Source organism: Penicillium digitatum, chromosome 3 (assembly GCF_016767815.1).
Source record: "Penicillium digitatum chromosome 3, complete sequence".
Lineage (NCBI taxonomy): Eukaryota > Fungi > Ascomycota > Eurotiomycetes > Eurotiales > Aspergillaceae > Penicillium > Penicillium digitatum.
This window is the reverse complement of record NC_089386.1, coordinates 366,010-390,118: the sequence shown is the minus strand read 5'-3', so window position 1 is coordinate 390,118 and position 24,109 is coordinate 366,010. Positions and strand designations below refer to the sequence as shown.

The following is a 24,109-nucleotide window of genomic DNA, read 5'->3' as shown; positions in this document are numbered from 1 at the left end:
TCTATATACTACAAGAACAGGATGATTGAGATATTTCTTTTTTTGAATTCTCGAAATACTCTCAGGACTCCTCCCATCTGGGAGTCCTCTTTCTCTCCCGTTGCAACGGTCCCCGAATCTAATTCCCCTCAGCTTCCAACATATCCTCTCCCTGCCACACTTCATCTCCTCGTTCTCTCCTTGGGCTCATCCGGGAAAACCGCAACCAAGAGTCGATCGAAAACCAAGAAAGATAATCCATGAGAATAGACAACAGACGCCAATCGTAAGACTTGAGAAAGTCAAGTCGTGACTTCGCGAAAAATAAAACCCAAAAAGAACTTTTTCTGTTTGTCCGTCGTATACATGATAGGGTGATAAAAAAAAGATTAAGAAAAAAAAATAACAATTCCACAAGGGGGGGGGGGGGGGGGGGGGGGTGAAAAAAGGGAAATCAAAAGCCGTTGTTTTTCAAGGTCCAAAACCAGACCCCGTTCCCCAAAACAGAGGGTTTGATTCAAATATGTGCAAAGGAAAAAAACGCGGAGAGAAAGGACCGATCGAGGTGTAGGGGAAGTGACCGAAAAGCAGAATCAAGGAAGAAAAGGAACTCCAGGCATTCCTCCAATGGTAGATGCACAATGGAGAGATAGAGCCGAACACACTTAAGCGACGGCAGTAGTAGGAGCCGCAGCAGGGACAGTGTTAGCCTCAGTGGCAGCCTCAGTGGCGACGACAGCAGGGGCAGCCGCCACGGCGGGGGCAGCGGCAACGGGGGCAGCCTCAGTGGCAGCAACGGGAGCAGCGGCACCCTCGTTAGTAGGGCAGTCGCGGGAGATGTGGCCAGCCTGGGCGCACTTGTAGCAGACCTTGCCGGCGGAGCTGAGGGGGCCACCGTTGGGAGCGGTGCAGTCACGCGAGATGTGGCCAAGCTTGCCACAGGCGTAGCACTTCATGGCCTGAGCTTGGCAGTCGCGGGCGAAGTGGTTAGGACCACCGCACTTGTAGCAGGTCGCGGCGCGGGGGTAGCCGCTGAATCCACCGCGGAATCCACCTTGGAAACCACCGCGAGCACCACCGGAACCGCGGCCAGCGGCGGGACCGGTAGGGGGAGCACCGGCTCTGGGAGCAGTGGGATTGGTGCAGCTGCGCTGGAGTGGGGTAAGTAACTGGCTCGAAGGCTCAAGACCTGGGCTTGGGAGTTGGAACTTACGGCAAGGTGACCGGGCTGGCTGCAGTTGTAGCAGCGGCCGTTGGCACCCCCATTCAGACGCAGGGTGGGGCAGTCAGCCTGGACGTGACCGAGACCCTGGCAGTTGTAGCATTGCTTGGCTGGATGGTATTAGCAATCTGATATGGCCGGAGGCAGATTGAGTGATCGCTTACTCTCGGTGGTACGGGGCAGAGGGCAGGCGCTCGACTCGTGGCCTGTTTGAAAAACCTTAGAAGCTTGTTTTGAATCATGTTGACTCATGATCGAACATACCGGGCTGCTTGCCTATGAGATGAGATACATTAGCAACCAGTAAGACAAAGACTTGACCTCTCGGGGATATATTCACGTACAGTTGTAGCAAAGACGCTCAGTGGAAGAGCAGACCTCTGCCGAGGAATCAGTTTTACCCCAGATATACGAAGCTTCCAGCTATACTAACCAGCATAGTGGCCAATGGTGCCACATTTGTAGCATGCGCGACGAGACAACATCATTCTGGCGGTAATCTATCCATCGTGAGTCAGCCCGATGCCGGGTTTATTTGGACAATTCCGTCGATAAGCAGCGTCTTCCCCTCCGTCGGAATTGTCGAACTGTGTGATGATGATGCGTCGCTTGGTCTTGTTTTGACTTCAATTCCCGGACATATTGTATCCAACGTTGTCCAAGTCCAGCAGAATCGCATCAATTGCGATCCCCAAAACTTCAGGCGAAAAGAGGGGAAGACGTAGATCGGCGGGGGAGAGCACGAGCTCGAACGGCGAAAGACAAAACCGTCATATAGTTCACTCACCCTCACAGTAACTCTCTTCAAACCCTTGTCAAAAGTCTATAATACCCCTTTGGTCAGCTTTTTGAGAACCCTTGGAGAAAAGTAGGCACGTTTCTGACAGCCTACTCGAAGAAAAAAAGTGGGACATCAGAGGGAACCACACAGAAAAAAAAAAAAAAAAAAGCAAAAAAATATCAGACAAAAAGAAGACTAAAAAGTAACTCACACTCTCAACAACTTCAAGAACCTCTCTCTCAACTCCAACTTCTTTTCCTTCAAAAAAAAAAACGAGAATGCACACAAAGAAGAGAGGAAAAGTGGAAAAAAGACAAACTCGTCAAACGGCTTTAGCTCCCGGGCTTTTCCGTATTGCGTAAGGCGTTTACTTTCAATACTAGCCCTGGAAGGGATGCTTGGATCTTCTAGTCTACAATTTTTTTTGTTATGAATTCTACAATCTATTCTATCAGTGATGGATTTGTGATTATGATGGGAAGACAAATACCGTATCCCTACATTCCTACAGATCAATTCTTCCCCAAAAGAAAGTCACAATGCAATTCATCTCTTCGTTCCAAATGAGATCTCCGCGAGATCCGACTGGTTAGATCCCATCTAATCTACTCTTCCCGCTCTAGGATGGCCGGTGCTTTAATTTCCCGTCCCTTGAGGAATTCCAGGTTTTCACCAGCCTGAGATGTAGGTTAGTTGAGTAGTCAAAAAGATAAGAGAAAGAGACATACGTAGCTGATCAGAGGAGAAACTTCAACACCAACCGCTTCGCCATCAGTAATAACAATACCACCAGCAGCCTCAACCCACCGCTGACCTTGGGCCATGATGTCTGCACGGCTGGTATCAGGGTCGTCCTCACCAGTGCCGCGAGCGTTCTTCAACGGGGAGAACTCGTCGTGACGGTGCACCTCAAGGGTGGCGAACTTCTCCAGGGGTGTCATGGGGAACACGTCGAAGACGAACTGCTCCAGCTTGATGCCGTTAGGCTTCTCGGGCTTGACAAGATTACCAGTTTCGGTATTGACACAGGCAATCTTCTTGCGCGCCACGTGGTGGGGCAGCTGGTGCGCCCAGTTCTCGATGGACTCGAGGAATTGGAAGGAGTAGTAGTGGTTGACAATGTTGGCGGCGCGGTACTTGAGGACGTCGGGCTGTTTGGGGTCCTTGGCCTCGGCGGTCTCCTTATCAATCTCCGAGTACTCGACCACGTCGGGCTTGCCGTTCTTCAACAAGATCAGGCCCACGGACTCGGTAGCGTTGCGCTTGCGCACCACCTTGGTTGCGATGTCAACGTTCTTGGAGGCTGAAAAGCCAATGAAGACCGGGTCGGCCACCTTGACGAGGCAGTTATCCACTCCGTAGAGGTGAATGTGCTCGATACCACGACGGCGCATGTCCTCCCGCACACCGGAGACCACGAGGGCCTGGTAGATGCCGCCATTTCCGTCAGGAGCCACAGCGGCCTACATATTTAGGGTCAACAAATCTCCCCTGACACGTTTTTGAGCTACACCCGCATGTTACATACCTTGCCCTTGGTCTCGAGCAGAATCTTGCCGTCGTTGGAGATACATGGAAGAACACCCTGCTCGAAGATCATAACATTGCTCTTGTCGAGACCAAAGTAGTTGTTCTTCTCGAAGAACTCCTCCGTGGGTTTGCGGGTAGGCCCACTGGTCATGATGTACCAGGGGATGACCACGTTCTGACCACCGATGAGAGACTGCAGCTTGAGGATACGCTGAGCCTGCAATTGGAATAGCGACTTCTCGCTCAACAGACCAATGTCGAAGCAGCCCTTGGGGGCAGAACTGCCGAGTCGGGTACCCTGTCCACCAGCCATCAAGACCACGGCCACCTTGTTCGCAGCCACCTCCTTTAGGCCGACTTCGTACCATCTCTGGATATCTGAGGGGTCAGAGTCGAGGATGGAGGCAGAGGCGACTTCGGGGAAGGGCTCGAGGGTCACGGCCCCCTGCTCGGCGGGTGGAGGGTTGAGAGCCTTGTCAGCCAGCTCGTTGATCCGAGCGGGGTCAAAGTTGGACAGCTGGTGGAAGAGCTGTGACTTCTCGACGGTGGTCAATTCCTCGACGAAAGCGAAGACATGTCCTTGTCCAGCATCTGTGTATTTTTTTTGTAGTGCCTGGAACTCCTCCACTGAGGGTTCACGAGGAACCTCTGGAGTGGTGCCCTGGAGCTTTCCAAGAACATTGGAGACAGTATCTTTGATTACGCCTGCCATTTTGGTGGATAATTTGGAGATGATCGAGAGACGAAAAGGGAGATGAATTGGGAGGAAGCAAAGGTAAGAGAGGAAGAAGAGTAATTAAAAATCAAAAACGTGGGGTGAAGCTCCAAGCTGATTAAGTACCTTGAGTTGCACCTCAAAATCCATGCCACCACACGGTGAAAATGCTCCAGTTGGCTAATCCATCTCGGACTACGAGCACCTAGTGGGCTCCTATTTATTTTTAGGGATCTGCAGAGGCGAATAATAACGAGCTGTCCATAAAAAGTGGCTAGCGCTGAGTGAGACCTGCCCACTGGAAGTTATGCCACTGGTCCAAGCGGGGCCTTGGCTTGTTGCTACGGTAAGGGGGCGAAGTGTGGATATGTTCAGAGCACGTCTTTAGTTTGGAGAATAGGGGATCTTTGAATACTATCGTCGTTCACGGTTCTCGTAACGGCCTCTTTCTCTCCGTGAATCTCCTCGTGAATCCCGTTGTGGGCTCCGGCTATAGGATCGACGGCGGTATCGATCCCGTCCATCTCGACGGGGGCTTCGACTCCCTCGATCTCGACGAACGCGAGTCCGATCTGACGGAGCGCCCCTTTTCTTATTTTTGTCGAACATCATCCGGTACCTAGCATCATCCTGATCGAGAGGCGCGTCGTCCAGCTCTCGGTACTGACGCTTCGCTTCAAGATCTGCAACACCACCAAATCCACCTCGCTCTCGGCGTTTGGTAACGGTAGAATTGCGCCAGCTTTCGGATAACTTGGATACCTGGGATGGATTAACATATAGGTCTCGGCAATCGTGATGAGAGGCTCAGGGGCTCTTACACTTTGTGAAAAATCCACATGTATTCGGTGGTCATCGATCAAGACACCCTGCATTTTGAAATAAGCCTGTTCACAGTCCTTCTGTTCTTCGAATTCAATAAAGGCATATTGTAGACTGTCACCGGTGCGCTTGTCCCGAATGACCTCACAAGACAAGATCGTCCCAAAGCGACTGAAAATAAGATTCAGATCCTCATCTAGCATTGGTTAGCATAATCTTACAGTTCCGTAGAGGAAGGCGACAAACCCTGTGTGACCGGATTGAGCTTGCAAACAAAAAGAATATTCTCTGGCGGCTTGACATCGGCGAATGGCAGATCTCCCACCATTTCCAATGTCAGCGCTTGCGCACGAGCCTCGCGCTCGCGACGTAGCTTATCCATAGCCTCTTCATCCATATCATCATCCAAGTCCTCATCGTCTGCGATTCTGACCGTGGCCAATTGGGCTTTGGAGGGCACCGGGCTTTCAGGCGGTTCAACCAGATTCGGCGGGTCATCGAAGGGGTCATCAAGGACAGTGGTGTGACGAATACGAATATCCTTCAGCGGTCGACCTCGGTCGTCAATAAAAGATTCATTGATTTTCTCCAGGACCTCGAAGCCCTCGACGACCTTGCCAAAAATCACGGCCTTGCCATCTAAATAATCTAGATTCTCTCCAAGTGTAATGATGAATTGACTGGCGGCTATCCGTTGATCGGGGTCATTCTTAGCCGGTACCGTCGCCATACTCACCGTGCCGCGTTCCAAGTGTTTCAACTTGCGCGACACCTGGAGAGGAAAGGTTCTTTTGGACGGTCCGTCCAGCAGACCCCAAACTGACGATCCACCATCACTTTCAGGTGCATCAGGGCCGAGCGGGTCGCCGGTCTGGAAGGTGAAATTCTTTTGGACGCTGTGGATGGGTGAGAAATTGTAGTACTTGAGCTTGCATAGCTTCAAGAAGCTAAAAGCACACCCAATAAGCTTAGTTTCAGATTTCAGCAGACTGTAAAAGCCAACGAATGGAGCCACTTACTTGTCACACGCCTTGGGTGCATCATCGACCAACAGGTCAATTACAATATCGCCCAGGGAGGTCTCTAAAAGCACGCTCATGGCGGGGAATCGGGTACGTGACACCGAATTAAGCGCTTGGTCGATAAAATTGGACACCCCCTAATTTTGATACTAAATTAGAGGTCGGTAGAGACAGACAGGTAGAGAGAGAAAGAGAGAGACAGAGACAGCTGAAAATGAAAGTCTGGGAGATGCGAAATGCACGAGAAGATCACCGGAGCTTCGACCAATCACCGCCCGCGGGGATCCCCAACCGGAGGGAACTGAGCCTCTGTGTTTCTGTTCTTTTATTTTTACTTCCTTTTCTTTTTTTTTTTTCTTCCATTCTCCCTATTTTTTTACACACCAGATTTCCCACGAATCTACCGATGGGTGCGTGCTGCGCAACAGCTCTAGGGCTCTCCGGATGATCGACCCGGGAGACTTGTGCAACGGCGTTTGTCAATCAAGCTGCATATCTTCCGAATGTCCCCGTTGGATATTATGGACAGAACCTTACGCTTTTGAGATCGACGTGCAGCGGATCTTATTTAGGGCCTTGATCGACCCTGGGATTCCAAGTTTGAGCTGTTTGTGTGCTTATATCCCTCATGCAGCAGCAGGCCCAGCCAAAAGAAGCATCATTTCTTGACAGAAGTTTGAGAGTGACTGTCACTGGATGCCAAATCCTGGGAGAGACCAAGCCACACCCTGTTGTACTGTTTCGCCTTCTATCTCTTTCCCCACTAAGATCATGGCAACGTCTCGCAGCTTTGACGGGGAGGTACACGGTCCCCCTTTGCTAGGACAGTACCATCTTCCCCCGTGAGCTGTTCCACAACAGAAACGTTGGGAAGGGGTAACGGCCGGCCTCCTGCAGCACGATTCAACGGGTTATCATCATCACATACTAGCTTTGTTTTTTTTTTTTTTTTGAAAAAGAGCCACACACGTGGAATGGGATATGATCAATCCTGAGCGAACCTTCCTCTCTTGCCTTCTCGATTCCAGCCGGTCATCAGCCAGGGGTTGCCTCCACCGTATCGTCTGCAACGAAAGCCAGTCTCAATCCCAACATGTGTTCCTGGCGAGTCAACTCAGAGTCAGCCGGCGTAGCCAGGGTTTGTTTCTCCTGACTCTTGAATCGCAATTCTCTCTTCCCCCCCCCCCCGGATGTCGTGCATAGTCAACCCTTGAACTGCCGTCACTTGTCTAAAGACCTGCTAGAGACTGCATAGGAGTCTAGATCTGTCTTTGAAACCCTGCCTCTGATTGCCTTCCCCACCGGATTTGGATTTTCCATGTCTCTCGTGTCCTGACACTGGATGTCTTTCGGTGCACGATGAGTTGGAAGGGGAATTATGATACTACCTAGGTAATCTTGGAGAACTCCTTCTTCTTTGGCCCATGTCAAACCGTAACCCCAAACCCACTTCTCTCCACATTAGCTCCCAGTAGCAATCTGTGAACCCTGGAAGTATCCCAGAAGTTCACGCATCCTAGTCGGCACTTCTAGATTCCCCCTTTCTAGTCTCTTAGCGTCGATCGATGATCAAGATCTGGTGGATGTCCCACAAGTGCTCCCACATACTGGCTGAGTACTATATCTCCCTTCCTCATTTAATGGACCTGATTTGCTTTTTCCCCCTTTCCAATTCGATCTAGTTACCAGAAGCGCTCATGAACACTAGGATCGACCCTCCCCAAGTCCTTCTTTGTAGATCGTTGATCCCTGGCTTTTTCTAGCGCGCTTGACTCGGGGAAGCCAAGTCGTGCGCTTGTCAAAATGACAGGTGCCATGAGAGAGTTTAGTCCTATATTTTCTTTTTCTCTTCTCTTTCTCTGTTGAGACATTTGAAGCAACCTGAGACAGGCGTTTGTTTCCCCCCTCCCCTATTTCTCTTCTCTTACCGTTTGCAAGATAGAGTATAATGTTCCAGGCCTCGAAGTTCCGACTATTTTGACCTGCAGATCTATTGAGCAAACATTTCCGGACCTCGGGTTATACTCCGCGGTGTCTCTGCAAACAGTACGGCAGTTGCCCGTTTTCTACCCCCAGTGCTGGATCTCTGAAAGGAAAAAAAGGAAGCCCTTCAAATTGGCTGAAACACTACCGGACTTTGTTCTCGTCTGTGTGACGTTACCTCGTGAAACCTCTTTTCAAAACGGACATCTTTCGGTATCCAACTGGCAACTGAGGGAATCCGGAACTTTGCAGATCAGTTTTTTTCCAATGGGGGAAAAAAAAGAAAAGACAAATACGAAACACTGAGAAGATAGGAAATAAGAAATTGAAAGAAAAAAAAAATAAAAAAAAAAAACCAGAAACCAGGTCCAGGGTACTTTTGGTCTATGTACTGTGTATGTCTTCTCTCTCTACTTGGATCTAAACACGCATATAGCGAAGAAGAATACACAGAGGAAAAATTAAAAAAGGGGGCAAAAATCACATCGATATATTTTAGATAATTTTATAAATATCCAAAAAAAAAAGGAAAGGCAATCACACCGATTGTTAGCAAAACATGGCTTAAAATCTAGCCCTATTTCCCAGAGGCATCTCTTTCGTTTTCTACTTACATTCCTCTTATGAACAGTGGCTTGAAGGCATTCACAGGAAACGTTACTTTTGGATCTTTTCTACGTTGCTGAATCGTGCAACAGGTGATTGCTCTCAACATGGATCACACATACGACAATATGTCTGGACTAGACCAAGCCCAACGTAACTCGACCATCTCGATGGCTCGATCAATGCGTGTGGCAAAGCAGGAGCGAAGTCTCGTTGTAGAGCGAGATGAAAAGCCACGGAAACAGAGGAAGCGAGCTCTAGTCGCAGTAAGGACTCTCTCCAGCTTGATTCTCCGGGGATTGCTAACATCTATCAGTGCAACCGGTGCCGGAAGAGGAAAATCAAGTGCAACGGGGATCTCAACACTGGTCTGGCTTGCTCCAGTTGCCGTAGTGTTGGAGCTACCGAATGCCAGTACATCAGAGTAAGCCCGAGTCCACAAGATCCACGGCGAAAGAGTCCCACTGACGTGGTTCGTTTTTCCTCTCCAGGTCAACTCTTTGGCCCCCGAAGACGCTGCCAGAGAAGCAGCGAGACTCTATGCAACCAAGAGTCAGGGAAGATCCATCCTCATGGGCTCCCCTCAAATGCGGGCTCCCTACCAGCGAGACGAGTATGAACTGGAGATCCAGTCCAACTTCTCACGGCATCCCGTCGGCATGGATCACTCCTATGATGACCAGTCAGCCAACTACCACGGCCAGACATCACCCGGGTATATGATGTCCAGCAATTTGGGAGCAGTGCTCGACTATGGCACCGCGTGGGGTAACCGCGCCTGGGATCTTACCGGCAGAACCACAAACGGCGAATTCTTCGAAGAACATAGCAACCTGAACCAAGCTGCATACAGCTTTGTCCTTCCCGGCCAAGGCATGTCCGCCGGAATGCCTCAGTCAACAGGAGCCATGACGACCTACACAGACGCCGTAGACCGCACCCTCCCAACACCCCCAACCTGTCGAAGCCAGCCCCAATCAAACATCACCCTCTCAACTCTCCCCGACGGCCTCTCGGGTATGACCCTAGCCGCTGATCCCAAGGGCTGGAACTCGCGGTACGCAACAATCCCAGATGGCCGCCCAGTCGTCATGCCCGCCGTCCCCAGCAATGGTCTCTACAACATTAGCCCCTCCTCACGCATCAAGTCCAACGACTTGGAAGACGGAACATCCGACCTTGTCTTCGGGTACATCCCCATGTCTACATCCGAAGACCCCTCCCCGCTCCCCGCAGCCTCGTCCTCATCATCCATGGCCTCCTCTGCTACCAACCCCCTTTACCCAGCTCTGGACCCGATAGAGAACACTCTCGTGGGCGAGTACCACACAGCAAATGCACGTCTAGGACGTACGTTTTTGCGCGATACCAACGCCGGGCAGCGTCTGCTCGCGCTGACTTCTGACTGCGCGCCCGATGTGTATTCGCATGCGGGCAATGAGCGCCGGAAGTCTAGGGGTGTTGTTGAGAGTGAGGTGCGCTGCTCGACGCCGACGCTTGTGAATGGGTTGCCCTACACGCGTGTTCGACATGTCGACTCGACGGTTGCTCTGCCGTATGGTTTTTTGGCTGATGGTTTGTCGGATTATGGGCGGTCGGTTGATCATCTCCATCGCTCGCCTGTTTCGCCTTTGGGTCATCAGGGGGCGTATTGAATTGACTTCAAGATGGCTTGGTGTCGCATGGAACATACCCTGTTCTCATTTCTCTTTCCTGGTCGGTCTCTTGCTTGGTTTCTTTTTTTCCCCACAGGATACACAAAAGAGATACCCACATCAAGGCTGTTTACATTTGCCTTTATTCTGCCTTTGTTCTGCCTTTGTTCTGCCTTTGTTCTGCCCATGTATTGTCTTTCTTATGTCAGTTTTGGTTTTTTAGGGGGGTTCGTCGCTTTGGTTAGTTGGTGTTTATTCTGTTCTGTTCTGATTGTATTGCTCGTTCATCCATGTCTGTCTGCTTATATTCATCCAAAAGAAATGACACCCAAGGGACGTTGATGCGGTGCCCATCCTGTCACATCCGTCCTAGATTACTCCCTCCTACCCCAGAGTGGCAGTGATTTAAATCTGTGTGGCTCTATGTCTGTTTCCAAAATCCTGCGTTTTTTTGGTTTTTTTTTTTCACGCCATCTGTCTTTAGTCTTTGGTGGAATGTCTTATTTCTCTCGTTCCGATAACTCTCTAGTCTACCTGTGAAATGTGATGTCTGTGTCTTAACCAGACAATGACTTGGGAGAACTTGTTCATTCTAGTCTTCCATCTTCTACCTATTCCTCAAAGCGTGGCGGATGTTTCTTAATTGCCTTGTACGGCCTAGCTAAGGAATATCTTTTAATGTGTCTAATCCATCTGCCCTTACTCGAGTATCTCAATTTTCCCTCAGCACTCAAGTGCAACCTCCCAATTCACGACCGCATCCTCCAAGACCACAATACATACAATAAAACAACATCCCCATCCATTCTCATACTGAAAATCAAGGACGAGGGCTAGCCATGTGCCTGCCCCTCCAGACCAGCACCAGGATCCTTCCAATTAACCAGAAAGTAGCACGCAAATCTACAGATCAGCGAACTCCTGACTTCCGCCCTGAACTCGGATGCAGTGATACGATGATCCAGTCGGCCATGCCGTATGCAACCTTGCTATGGATATGTCCGGGTACTTGACTGCTAGAAATCCCACGGTAGTAGAGATGTCTCTGACATTTAGTCAGACGACCAGTATCCCGAACAGCATACATCCACGTGGAATTGGGATTTGGTATTTTCTTGTAGAAACAGGGAATCTTGGGAACATTTTGAGGGAAAACGAATTTGTTCTTGTAAAATCTGCCCCATTGTACAAGCGATCCTTGCACCGCCCCCTCCCAGCTCGAGGTCTTTATTGGATGTGATAGTTTAGTCTCGGAAGTTGGTTCCTGCATGATCTGTTTTGGTTTGTAATTATTTTCCGATAGATGAGTGACTAGTTAAGGGAACAGTTTGCTTTCCGCTGGTTCAGCTATGCTGGCAGGTAGATTATTGTACAAGTAGGTAGACATTCCCGGGCTATCTCTTTTGCTTACTCTATAAATCTGGTTAAAGTGTTACCATTATTGAAAAATCCTTGCATTGAATCACAAGTGGTTTTTCTCGGGCAATGGTCAGCTGGAACGTTCAGCAGGTCTATAACACGAAGATTGACTCTGAATTAGGGCTTTGGCGCCTTGGCAACTTTTTCAACTTGCCTATGTAACCCAAGGCTTTTACACGATGTCCTTTTCCGAGATGAAGATGAATATCCCAGCAATGCAAAAACCATCGAATTGGCATGCTTTGCATCTACTTGGAATTTGTTTTCTGAAAATGGGGACCATTCGCTCACACAGTTAGGGTTTCCGTTGATGGACACTCCTTTCCCCCATGCCTTGCCACCACAGTTGGTCCCAATAGAATAGGATCCAGGCATTATGGACGCCTGCATTGGGACTCACAGGATCGTAGACCCTCATGACATGTACTTGTCGGCATGGACGTTCCACCCGTAGACACCACACCCCTTACCAACGCTCCACGTGAACGCACGGACTAAACGAACAATGACGTCCCGACTCTTCAAACTTCATGCTGTATTCAGCCGCCAAATCCCAAGTCTAGAGCTCCTTCAATTTCATCCAGAATTGAGGCGAGATGTAGCGCACTTTTTCCGAGGAAACATGCACGGAGTCTGGGAGAACGACAGTCATACAAACAACATTTAATTTTATACTCAGAACCACATCCGAGTCGGAAGAGTTAACAGTCGAGACGATGACAGTTGAATACCCTCATCCCGACCCTGGGCCATAAATCTCACCTCGACACTACCGTGTATCTTCCCAGAATACAGGGCCGGCTTCCTTTGGCTGGCCGTTGAAGACATCAGAGAAGACGAACTCGTCTCATTCCCTTTGCCCCCCCCCCCCTCAGTGCTGGAAATGTAAAATGCACGTGTGGATGAAAGAAGGGAGAATTGGGAGAAGAAATCTCAGTATTTGCAGGATCAGCATGCCCCTGTCTTTTCGGAAAGAATAGAACAGGTGGCGTGGAATGTTGCTGGGTACATGTCGGCTTGACGCACGGTTCTTGATTTTGTGTATTGAGATAGGGGGCATTGGTATTGACAAGAGGGCTAATTGTTACAGTGTTCCAAGTTGAACATGTGTTGTCGACTATGTACTCCGCATTTGAAGCATAGAACATGGGGGTATGGCGTGGTATGGACTGAGCCTAGACGACGCCGCAGAGGGTCTTTTGAGTCTACTGTCCCCGGATCCAACTACACCAGAGTCAGACAAAGCCCCGTACAAGTACAGCTACAAGACCGCCAGACCGAGTGAAGAGAAACAAGTAAAATGTAATTTCATCCCGGGCAAACAGCCGAAGCCCGGATTCTCATAACCCCAGCCGTCTTCACGAAGACTGATGATCCCCTCCCCAAAAAAAACATACACACAAAGAACCACAACACTGACGCCCTGTTTTTAGATTTCCATAGGGATCGCCAGGTCATTTTTTTTTCTCGGGAATCACCAGCTCCAACAAGCACAGGAAGAAAAAAGAGTATCCGTCCACGATCTTCACCATTCAACGGGCATCATTTTGGGTTTTAGTCTGATGTTCGCTGAAAAGGAAGATAAACCACTCCCCCCACACACGACCGACCGCACCTGGGTCCGGACAGACCATAACCAGGTGGGAAACTCCAGAGCCAAAGCCGTCACCGCCATAATCTTTCCCATCGCGCCATGCCGCATCATCGGTCCATGTTGAATCGTGCGAGTAGTTACAGATGAGGCGCTTAATCCTTGCTCTTCTTGGGGCCCTTGACCTTGGCGACACCGCGGAACTTCTTGGAACGGTTCTTCCGTTGCTTGCCTGTAGGGAGAAAGGGTTAGCTAAAAAAAGGGGGATCCAACATGGTGTTTGCGATTGAATATCGCCGTGTAGAGGAAGACATACGCTGCTGGCGGGAAGCCTTCTCGATCTTGCTGGCGGCACCGATACGGACGAGACGGTAGTGGGGCTCGAACTTCTTCAGGGCCTCGGAGGAGTCGTAGACCAGAGCGAAGCCGGTGCTCTTACCACCACCGTACTGTGTGCGGAAACCGAAGACGGAGACCTGGTCCTTGTTGGACTTGTACAGATCGGCCAGCTTCTCACGGAGCTCGTCCTTGGAGACGTTGGGGCGGTTGGGGTGGAGGACGTCCCTAGATATTCGCGAAAAGATGTCAGATCGGGGTTTTCTGGGTTTTCGATGCTTGTTTCTGTGTCTCTGTGTGTGTGTGTGTGTGTGCGAATTGCGTGTTCCGATTGTACTCCTTTTTCTCTTTCTTTTTGTGCTGGGTGGTTGTCGAATTTCCATGTGGCGCGCCTGCGATGCATTTCCCACACACAGATCCAAAACGAAGGGGAAAATCAAGGGGGTTCTTACACGACCATCTGCTTGCGGGCAAGCAGAGGGTTGCGGATGAACTTGCGAGTCCGCAGAGTGACGGGAGAGTCGGCCATTTTGGTGTGTGCGTTGGATGGAGGAAGTGTCGACGGGGTCTCTGAGGATGTCGAACTTTCAATTTTCGTGTGGTGTGGGCTCGGCTAGGGTGGACGCTAGCCTATTTGAGCTATCTGCCTCAGGCTGAATGACTAATGAATGTGGTGCCTGAGGCACAAGGTCCCGATCAACCCTTGCTTATCTCATTCCTGACTCATCCGCCCTCGCCCGGGCTCCAATGACATCTGCCGCATTGATTTCCTGTGATATCAATTTCATTACGATCTTCATTCAACAACCATGACCGATTCTGTTGATAAATTAGCGGCGCAATATTTCCAGCTGGTCGAGCTTCAGCACTTGGCTCTCCCACCAGGCCCTGTGCTGGTCCAGCCAGCCGTGCAAGCAGCCTTATACGAGCGCATGTTCAACGAAAAAGCTGTCTTCCCTATCCCACCAGACAGCTACCGAAGCCGAGTGCTGAAACAGATTCTCTCTCGCATCGAAAAATCTATTACAAACCCGGAGGAGGATGTATGCTTACCCACGTGTTCTGAATCCTTTTGTTTTACGTTTTGCATCTTGAAACTTCCCTATCTTTTCCTTTTCTATTCCCATGTACATCCACCTCACACCAATGCAAAATCAAATCCCACTTTTAATATTCCATGATTTTTCACCTATCTAACCTCTTCCCCGTCCTATGAACACAGGAGATCAACGATGATCTCATGGAAAGCTGGAGCCAACTAGTCTCACAACCAAGACCATCAGCCCTGCAGCAAGCGCAGCAGCTGTCGCTAGTCAAGTATACAACGCCAACTTTCCGTACGGGAACCTGCCCGCAGCGCACTGTCATCACTTCTGAATCCCGCGGCCTGATTCTGTCCGCTGGAACTACTGGAAATCGGACATGGGAGGCTGCTCTGCACCTCGGTTCGTTCCTGGCGTCTGCAGCGGGCGAGGCTCTTGTGCGTGGTAAGCGCGTTATTGAGTTGGGTGCTGGCACGGGCTTTCTGTCGCTTGTTTGTGCTCGCCATCTTGGTGTGCGCTCTGTTGTTGTTACTGATCGTGAGCCGGCCCTTATTGATAACATCCGTGATTGTGTCAGGCAGAATTTGCAGGGACTCGAGTCCATTCCTATTTATCCTGCCGTTTGGGAGTGGGGGACTCCGTTGGTGAGGGAGGGGGATCTCGCTGAGTTGGGTTCTGATGAGGGCGAGGAGGGGACTGGGCTGAGGTTTGATGTTGCCCTCGGTGCTGATCTGGTGGGTGTTCTTATGGACTGTTTGTTTGGTCTTCGTGCTCACATGTCTAGATTTATGATACCGACCTTGTTCCCTTACTCCTTTCTACTGTGCGGGATCTTTTTGAGAACTACCACATTGAAAAGTTTATCATTGCTGCGACTCTGCGCAATGAGGATACTTTCCGCACGTTCTTGAATGCTTGTGGTGAGTCTCGAATTCAACCCACAGCATTGATGATATATTCCACACAGCGCTAAACATCCATAGAAACCAACTCATTCGATGTTGAAACCCTCTCGTTCGAGTCTACACCATCAGAAGACCAGACGGGTTTCTTCCATTCCACCAGCATCCCAATCCGGACGTATCGGATTTCACGCACGAAATAAGCAGTCACTTGAACTGCGTTTACATCACGAGGTAACGAGTATGAGTAGAGAGTGTGATATCATGCAAATGATGCAAAAGTTAGTGATTACAAGAACCTTGTTCCTACTGTATATTTCCAGCTCTAAGGGAACTGTAGGCTACAATGTTCAACTCGATCATTTTGACGAGCAAAACTTCAATGGTATTGAGGTACTCGATGAACTCAAGTCCAAGCTCCAGGATTCCGGTGAAAAACAAAAGTAAATTGTGAAAGGACTAAAGAATGTAAATTGTATCATCTAGACAAGTTTGAAAGCCAGGGGTGAAAGTATGGGTATCATCGCAACTCGCGCCATTCCAAACAAGGAATCCAAGAAATGCAACAAAACGGTGAGAGCAGGAGGCAAAAGTAAAAAAACGGAATTCTAAACGCGAGACTGAAACGAATGTAAGCGCAAAAGAACAATGAGTGTGTAGATATTTACGTTGCGAGGAACTTAGCGATTATCATCAGCTAGACTCTCTCGCAACAAGTCTTCGTCTATGCTTTCGGCATGAATTGAGATCGGAGCAGGAGGCGGAGGCCGCAAGCCCATTATCGGACCCTTCTGGTTCACACCTGGGTATCTGAAGCGGGGAGCTAGCAGGTCAACGGGTTTGGGCGTAGATGTAGATGGAGAAGGTGACAATGCCTTAAACATCTTTGCCGAGTCCGTCGGATCTTGAGTGTCATTGTCGGATGGGATCGGGGCCTCGCGCCAGCGGCTTAGCACCCAGCCTCCCATACGGCGACCCAACGAAGTAGCCCTGCGAGGCCCAACGGTTGAGGTTGAGGTTGAGTCGATGCTGGAGCTGTCTGTAGATAGAATAGATACCGTGTCGGACTTGGTTTGATTTCCTGCAGCCATGGAAGCAAGCAATGACTGGGATGTATACTCTGAGCTCTTTGCACGATGGGCTGTGATAGCCGGGGCTGAGATTACCGGAGGTGTTGATAGTCGTTTGACACTGGGTGATAAGATGCGCCGAGGAATCCGCATGCCGGGATGCCAGTCGCCCATTCGCTTGTGGCGACTGGTAAGTGTATGGATGTCCATTCCAGCAATGGAGACAGAGAGCAAGCTATCATGAGAAGAAGATCTGCGTAAAGATGAAGGCTGTACTTGCGTAGAAAAAAGGTCGTCGGTGGGCGTTAGTGGCTCACCCATAGGCGAGAAGTATGCCGCCGATGTAGATGGTTCGGATTCCTCTGGAATATCTGGTTCTCTGGTGGCATTATCACCCGGGTTCGAGAAGTTTTGGCGGCTGTAGCAACCATCCTCAAATGCGGACAGGTCGTCAGGTGGATTGTGGGTTTCAAATCCACCCATTGACCGGTGTGGTGTGTCAAGACCCTTCAGGTTCCGTGCCTGCATCCAAGGCGAAGAGAAGACGGTGCTTTCCGGGCTGGTAGGCTGAGAGAAATCAGTGCCACGTTCAACACGATCAAAAATCGATGACGTCCGGAACGCGGACTGAGGAGAGCTTGCTACCGAGTCCGGAGCATGTGACTGTGAGGACCAGCAGCGGGATGATGAACGGGGTGGGATGGATACAGAGGGCTGCGAAATAATGGTTGACATCGAGGATCCAGATGACTGGGAGCGATGAAGGGCTCTTCGGGGGGACCGGGACCGCATCACAGAGTACATTGCTACTGGGCTCCCCAAAGCAGGGCGGCGCTTTTTCATGCGACGGTTGAGCGTGCCTTTCTCTTTCTTTGCAGTTGGAGCTGGATTTGGTGTGTGGAAATGATGATGGATGTGTAATTCCTGAGACACGCGTTGTTCTTCCTTCGCTCGTAGCTCCTCACTCAACGTGGCGGAAGATCTTGGCTGTACATTGTCCTCCTTATCCACGCCGGCGAGCGGCTGATGAGATATGACCTGTTCTCGTAGATTTTGAACTTCTTCATTCGAGCTCTGAAGCATGTCGCGTAGCTCCATGATCCCGACTTGCAGATTGGCGTTGTCTTGCAATATGTCCTTGACGAAGCGAGAGACCACGTTCGTACCACCTGCGTTGCGGTTGAGTTCAGAGGCGGCAGCGGCACCCTTGAGACGCCCTGCTGCATTGTCCAGCTCGCGCTCCACAGCTCTCTTGCGCTCCATGCGTTGAACGAGGTCTGTATGTCGATCCCTCTCCTCGCGTGCTTCTTTCTCAATGCGGTCGACTTGATCATGAAGGCCTCGCAAGGTGATTTCTGCTTGTCTCCACCGTTGAACGGCCGATTTCTCGTCTTCGCGAACTGATGCAAGGCTCTCCTGGAGCTTAGACTGCTCGGCCTCCATAAGAACTAGTTGCGCCTCAAGCTCTGCGGCACGCGATGCAGCCACCGTCAATCGTCGCAACTCCGACTCCGTCTGCTCCAACGCAATGGTTAGGGACTTAATTTGGTTGTCAGACTCGGCGACCGCTTGATTCAAACTGTCAAGTTGCTCCAATAAACTGCGATTCTCTTCAATGATACGCGCATTTTCTGCTTGAACTTGTTGCTTTTCGCGCTCAAGATCGTCAATGCTGTCGACCAACCGATGGCGGTCCTCTTCCGCTTCAGCCATGTAGCTTTCATGGCGGTGGAGCAAGGCCTGTAGAGCAAAAGTCAGTGACGATGCCTCACAACAAGCTACCGTAGCAGCATAGTCATGAAATGTAGCCATGACAGACGCCAACAGACGCCAACATAGTGCGAGAGAACGGGAGATAGTGATACAAGAGAGGCCATCTGGTTCTAAATGATGTGGGGTCTGCACAAGGTATGCAGAATGTGTAGTCCGAATTAGATAAATGAAAGGGGAAAAGTTAAAAAACAAGCAACAAGGTGAAAAGCGTTGTGAGAGGAATTTGATGTATCAAACAATAAAAATGCATAGCTCAGCCTGGTAACAGCTTGGCGTCTTGTCATACTCAACCAACGGCACATCATTTTTGAGGAGCTCTACAGAACACGTACCTGACCTAGTCTAGCAGCAGTCTCCAGATCTTTCTCCAAGCCCTCGAGAGCTATATTGTTATGCTCGAGTAAAGCACAATCTTTGCGGCCACAGCAGCAGTGCAGGGTGGTGGAAGCGCTTGAATGGGTAGGAATGCTGATGATCTCAGCGCTATGTGGAGGATCCATTAAGAATGTGGCCCCTAGGGGGAGCTGAGTGTGTGGAGAGGCCTTATCATCAGAAAACCTTGAAGCTTCGAGGTTTCGTAGACTATCACAGACTCCATTTGACTTTAACAGGCAGAGATCTCCTAATCCAGCTGTGATGAGATAAGCCTCCAGGTGTTCACGAGGCCTTACCGCTTTATATTGCCATGTTTCACCGCCTATGCACGTGTGGAATGAGTTGACGTCACAAAGAACCAAACAACAAGCATGTGCTATGTACATGCTCCGTACTAGACCTAGGTAAGCTGAAAAAAGGTATTCTAAATAATGTGCTCGAGGGAATGTACCTCCTCTTTTAAATAAAAGGCCAAAAGTTAGGAACAAGTCATACAAAAGCAATCCTAAAGGGACTCATCATTCTGGCTAAGAGATACGTAGAAGTTGATTTGACATAAAAGAAAATCTGGACAAAAGGAAGTGGAGACTCATGGAAGTAAAAGTAGATCAACACGAAACATCTGGGATGGGTAGTTTTACCCACAATAAAGGAACATCAGTGAAGAAAACCAAACAAAAAGGGATAGACAAGACCCTTACCCAGCGCCAATCAAAGCAGAATATCATCCCGAACATTAATGAACGCCCCAGCGCCGCCGTCTTCACTGATTTCGTTAACCAGCACTTCAGTTTGCTGGTAGAGCCTTTCCAGCGCCGCAGCAGATGATTTGCCCAGTGAGACTACACAGTGCTGTTAGCGTTGTTGCTTGCAAATAGAAATAGAAACAAGGAAGCTAAATAAATAGACCAAGCTACATACCAAGAATAGCCGAGTTCAACTCCTCGGCCACAGCAACCCGCCCCTCAGCATCGAGGTAATGGCCATGCACAGACCTCTTCGGATCAGGGTATGCCACCAGCGAGAAGATATCATCCAGCAGTTTCTTGTCGCCGCCGTTCTCGTCGGTGGGGTAGTCGGTACGGAGTTGTTGGCCGTATTGTACTGCCTCCGTCAGGAGCTGGTTGAACTGCACGACGACCTCGGGTTCTTCGGTGTCCATGCCGTCTGCGACCCAGCTGTCACCATCCCCGTCATCAAGCTCCATCTCCTGGCCGAAGACGGCGTGCTCGTGCTCATTGGACGATGTTGAACGACAGCGCTTCGCGGCGGTTGCCGCGGAGAGTTCGTTGGAACGCCGCATCATTTCAAGGAATTTACGGCAGCGCAGTTTGAAGTGGATTTGCGGGTGGTTTTCCAGGACGTTAGGATAATAGGCTTTGGTGTGCTTGAGGGCCTTGTCGATGTCGCCGTCCAGAATTGCGGAGCGGATTTCTATAGGCTGTCAGTGGGATCTTGGCGCGGGGAGGAATGTAGAGGGGTAGATTTACTGTTCCGGTTGATGGCTTCGCAGTCTTCCTCGACCTCATATTTCTTCAATGGCTCGTTGCGGCCGTTCTGCAGAGCCAGAGTTTCGGTGGCTACCTCTTGTGCGAATGCACGGGCTGTGTCCACGTAGCCGTCATGGGCTAAGAACTGCGCAACTAATTCTTGCAGAAGTGTCGACTCGTCCAACGGTGGTTGGAGACCGGCCGTGGATGTTTTATTGATCTCTGATTGCACGCTGTATCTCTCTTTCTGGTAGGAATTAGCTTGACAATCTCTAGGTATGCAAAGTAGACAGCACGCACCTTGATCATGCCGTCGATATCAAAAACGAAAGGTTCCTGTCCAAAGTTCGTTTTGAGATGTACTGGCGGTAGTTTTTTCATTCCGACAGATGGGAAAATGTTCGTATTGCGCAGATCGTTGAACGCAATTCCTGTCAAAATTAGCCTAATTTATCCTCATTACAATCTATATCAGAACCTACCCAAGAAAACCCCGTTCTTAGTGAAGAACGCAGATCCCGTGGAGAAATTCACACCACATCCGACTGTATCACCAGCACCAAAAGTTGGTCCATATGTTCGACCTTGTCCTGGACTCTCACCAAAGAACGACTTTCCATCATCGCCATGGTAAGCCCAGGATTCCGTCTCCCAACCGGGAAGCCTCTCGACGGACGCCTTGAGGCTAGAAAATCCAATGCCAATCATGCTAGACAGGAAAAGTCAGCCTCGACAATTAAGATCATTACTCTCTACCTGTAATCTGTTCACGTACCCCTCCTTCGGCTTCGACTCAATCTTCACCTCAAAGTAATAGATCCCGCATTGCGGCGGCATAGGGTGATCCGCGCGCAAGGCAGCAGCTTCATGGTCATGCTTGTGCATAGGACCAGTGTAGCGCACATCGAAGTTCTCATTTGACAATTCCAGACCGGAAAACTTATCTGCAGAGCTCCACTGACTGGGCAGCGGCATGAGTCGATCAGCCGGGGCAGACGGTTCTCTCTCTATGATCTCATATGTCATGCCGCGGTGCGACGGGGCAATGCGGGGCAATTGAACATTGCTGGAAGAGGCGGAGAGGGGAGGATTAGATGTTGCGGATGAGGGGTCTCGCTGTTGGGCAGCGATCTTAGCGCGGTGGGCAGTCTCGAGACGGGCGATGTAGCGGGAGTTGCGGAGGTAGGATGGGGTGATGAAGGCCGGGGTGTCGGTAAGGCCTAGGCCGTGCGGAAATTCGGCCGAGCGTAGAAACCCGGCATACTTGCGAGACCAGGGAGGAAGTGACTCTGTTGAACCTGTGTTTCTCCAGGCGGAGGTCATGTGCATGTCTGCGGCATCCACGCCGAACGGAGCCCGGTGGACTCGGCTATCGGGCGGGGGGTAAAAGATTGGGTGGGAATTGTTGAGGAGATGTGAGAAGGAACTGGAGATTAGTGGGGAAAATGCGTTGCCAGATACCACTGAGGCGTAGGAGGAGCGGCGTGGGATGGAGGATATGCTGGGGTATGAGGTCGGAGCTTGAGCTCCACCGGATGGGGGGAAGGGAGCATCGGCCATGATGTTCGCGGGTCGCCCCCCAAATGATGCCACGAAATCAAGGCAACCGTTTCTCCGTTCCTGTTTGTTCGCTTCGGGCTTTGGGGGTCCACAGTTCTGATTTCGTTTGGGGACTGGCGCTCCCAAGGTGAGGGATTCTAAAAGTGCGTGGTAGTAAGGACCAACCACAATCGTGGTACCTGTGGAGACAGCTACCTTATGCGTGGTAATCGAAGATACCGTATGGAGTGCGTGGCAATAAGCTCTTCTTGGGACACAAAAGTGCGTTAAAAAGTTCGAGACAAGTGCGAGCTAAGTGAAAAAACTCGTGGGAACAAGACGCTCACGGCAGAAAGGTGACGTTGCGTGACAGGTCTGAATGCAGCAAGCAGATCTTGCCAACTCGCGACCTTACTATTTTACCAAAAGAGAAATGCGAAGCCGTCAGATCCGAGGATCTAAAATTAACAAAGAGCTGTAGAGCCTAGTCATAGCGAAAATAGCTAGATCTCGAGAAAAACTCACGAATCGCCTTGATGCATAGATTGTGGACAAAAAGGAGTCCGGAGATTATACGGAGTTGAGATGGAAAGAGGGGAGAAATGTATAATGTCACGAGCTGATGTTGACTTGGACATTATTGCTCAGCTACTGTACTACTAGGAGTCGGGCAGACGAGGACTTTGTTCACATGTATACTTTGAGGTACTTGGCACCTAGGAAGATCCAAGTATATAGCCCTATACCGTTTGAGTTAAACAGAACTTGGGCGAAATTAACTGTGTTGTGCTCCCAGAGCAAAGATCCTCGAACAGAAGGTGAAAACATAGCCGGTAATCAGCAGAAAATGAAGAATGAAGAAGGAGAAGAAGGAGAAGAAGAAGGAGAAGAATGAGAAGAAGGCGAAGAAGAAGGGGGAAAAAGAAGAAAAAGAAAAGGGCTATAATACAGTACACACATACCGAGTGAAATAAGCCAGATCCCCAGCTAACAATCCCGTGCACATAAGAAAAAAATAAGCCCTTTAACAGAAAAGCCGTTAGCCATCAACACTTTCCTCCAACGCCGAAACCAAAACCCGAGATAAAACCCAAAGAAAGAAACAGAAAAGGCGCAAAATCTATAAGTACAGCACGAGAACCACATCCGAACTCGTCACGGTCATATTCAAGCTGTCATAGCAATGGCCGGCGACGAGGGCTCAACAATATGAGAAGCGGGGGTGACATCGCCATCTCCGGAGTGACTCTTCTCACTAGGAACAGCACTGCTGCCATTGGCCGTGTCAGTGCCGGGGGCATGGAGCATAGGCTTGGTGTCGCTATCGCCACTTTGCATTGCTGAAACCTTGCCATTGACCGAGTCGTCGGACTTGGATATGCCTGGTGTGCGCCAGGATGGGAGTTGCCACATAATGCCGGTGAAACTGCGTAGTTGTAGGGGTTTGCGCTCCCATTTACGACACGCGGCTCCGGTGCGGTCTAGCGCGCGCAGACCGGCATTAATGGCTCCCGTATTGGCTTTTGGTCCCAGGCGCTGTGCAGCTGGGATTTTTGTGGCGTCGCCTTCGTCACTAGGATAGTTCTCATATTAGATTTTTTTCTGTGGGGGGTTTTTTTTCTGGCATTGAGGTGCTGCATTGGAGGGTGTGTTGGGTTTGCTTACAGTCTGGGCTTTTTCTTGGGGCCAGGACGTCCCCGTGACTTTGCAGTAGGGTCGGTTTGTTCTTTTGTTCTTTTGTTGCCGGGCTTGGGACCCGGAACGCCCTTCCGACGTGGTGTATCGCCTGCAGTTGCCCCCGTAGCAGGTGTAGACATGGCGTCGGCGTCTGAACCATTGTCGGCAGAAGATGGACGGACTGGAGGGAGCTCGGTGGATGAGGCTGGTGAGAAGTTGTCGTTGGGTTTATTGTTGGGGGTATTATTTTGGCTGAGCTTGATCTTGGGGCTGGCGAACTGCTGGAGAGCATCTCCAGATAGCTTGAGAATCACCATCAAGGAGTTGGATGAATTCTTAGCTCCAGCGCGAGAGCGACCATTTGGAGTGGCGGCGGGCATGATAGATGATGGGGGGGTGGTGAGAGGGGATTGCGCGAGGGTACCGGAATTGGTTGGATGGTCGAGAGGGGAATTTCTGGTGACGGAAGTGTAGGCAATTCACCGTGACGTGGTGTGTATGTCTCTACCGCCCGTCTCTTATAGATGTAGAAGAAGTATGTGTAGTCGATCGCATAGTCCGGTGTGAGAATGATGGAAA

At 50.2% G+C, this 24,109-nt stretch overlaps 8 protein-coding genes across 8 annotated transcripts; 2 read left to right on the top strand and 6 right to left on the bottom strand.

Moving 5' to 3' along the window:
• Window positions 1-644: 644 nt before the first annotated feature.
• On the bottom strand, window positions 645-4,224 carry Pdw03_7710 (UDP-N-acetylglucosamine pyrophosphorylase; the record flags this gene model as incomplete). The annotated part of the gene is made up of 11 exons (XM_014677376.2): window positions 645-1,130; window positions 1,193-1,311; window positions 1,366-1,407; window positions 1,466-1,477; window positions 1,546-1,581; window positions 1,635-1,701; window positions 1,989-2,024; window positions 2,194-2,218; window positions 2,592-2,659; window positions 2,711-3,445; window positions 3,511-4,224. 11 exons carry the CDS (start codon window positions 4,222-4,224, stop codon window positions 645-647), a joined length of 2,340 nt encoding a protein of 779 aa, XP_014532862.2.
• Window positions 4,225-4,641: 417 nt separating this feature from the next.
• Window positions 4,642-6,148, bottom strand: Pdw03_7709 (Nucleotide-binding, alpha-beta plait; the record flags this gene model as incomplete). Its single annotated transcript, XM_066101747.1, has 4 exons — window positions 4,642-4,989; window positions 5,049-5,245; window positions 5,296-5,996; window positions 6,069-6,148. The coding sequence occupies 4 exons, from the start codon at window positions 6,146-6,148 to the stop codon at window positions 4,642-4,644; spliced, it is 1,326 nt and encodes a 441-aa protein (XP_065956830.1).
• A 2,640-nt stretch (window positions 6,149-8,788) lies between these two features.
• Pdw03_7708 (Fungal transcriptional regulatory protein, N-terminal) lies at window positions 8,789-10,315 on the top strand (the record flags this gene model as incomplete). The annotated part of the gene is made up of 3 exons (XM_014677372.2): window positions 8,789-8,926; window positions 8,977-9,084; window positions 9,152-10,315. 3 exons carry the CDS (start codon window positions 8,789-8,791, stop codon window positions 10,313-10,315), a joined length of 1,410 nt encoding a protein of 469 aa, XP_014532858.2.
• Window positions 10,316-13,480: 3,165 nt separating this feature from the next.
• Window positions 13,481-14,190, bottom strand: Pdw03_7707 (40S ribosomal protein eS24; the record flags this gene model as incomplete). The annotated part of the gene is made up of 3 exons (XM_014677370.1): window positions 13,481-13,557; window positions 13,642-13,889; window positions 14,114-14,190. 3 exons carry the CDS (start codon window positions 14,188-14,190, stop codon window positions 13,481-13,483), a joined length of 402 nt encoding a protein of 133 aa, XP_014532856.1.
• Window positions 14,191-14,470: 280 nt separating this feature from the next.
• On the top strand, window positions 14,471-15,809 carry Pdw03_7706 (Methyltransferase-16, putative; the record flags this gene model as incomplete). The annotated part of the gene is made up of 4 exons (XM_014677369.1): window positions 14,471-14,704; window positions 14,884-15,438; window positions 15,489-15,624; window positions 15,688-15,809. The coding sequence occupies 4 exons, from the start codon at window positions 14,471-14,473 to the stop codon at window positions 15,807-15,809; spliced, it is 1,047 nt and encodes a 348-aa protein (XP_014532855.1).
• Window positions 15,810-16,286: 477 nt separating this feature from the next.
• Pdw03_7705 (Nup85 Nucleoporin family protein) lies at window positions 16,287-18,949 on the bottom strand (the record flags this gene model as incomplete). The annotated part of the gene is made up of 2 exons (XM_014677368.2): window positions 16,287-18,416; window positions 18,782-18,949. 2 exons carry the CDS (start codon window positions 18,947-18,949, stop codon window positions 16,287-16,289), a joined length of 2,298 nt encoding a protein of 765 aa, XP_014532854.2.
• A 586-nt stretch (window positions 18,950-19,535) lies between these two features.
• On the bottom strand, window positions 19,536-22,395 carry Pdw03_7704 (Ran-binding protein (RanBP10), putative; the record flags this gene model as incomplete). The annotated part of the gene is made up of 8 exons (XM_014677367.2): window positions 19,536-19,666; window positions 19,746-20,258; window positions 20,315-20,561; window positions 20,615-20,745; window positions 20,797-21,023; window positions 21,090-22,069; window positions 22,269-22,311; window positions 22,379-22,395. The coding sequence occupies 8 exons, from the start codon at window positions 22,393-22,395 to the stop codon at window positions 19,536-19,538; spliced, it is 2,289 nt and encodes a 762-aa protein (XP_014532853.2).
• Window positions 22,396-23,020: 625 nt separating this feature from the next.
• Window positions 23,021-23,910, bottom strand: Pdw03_7703 (INO80 complex, subunit Ies4; the record flags this gene model as incomplete). The annotated part of the gene is made up of 2 exons (XM_014677366.1): window positions 23,021-23,426; window positions 23,519-23,910. 2 exons carry the CDS (start codon window positions 23,908-23,910, stop codon window positions 23,021-23,023), a joined length of 798 nt encoding a protein of 265 aa, XP_014532852.1.
• Window positions 23,911-24,109: the final 199 nt, after the last annotated feature.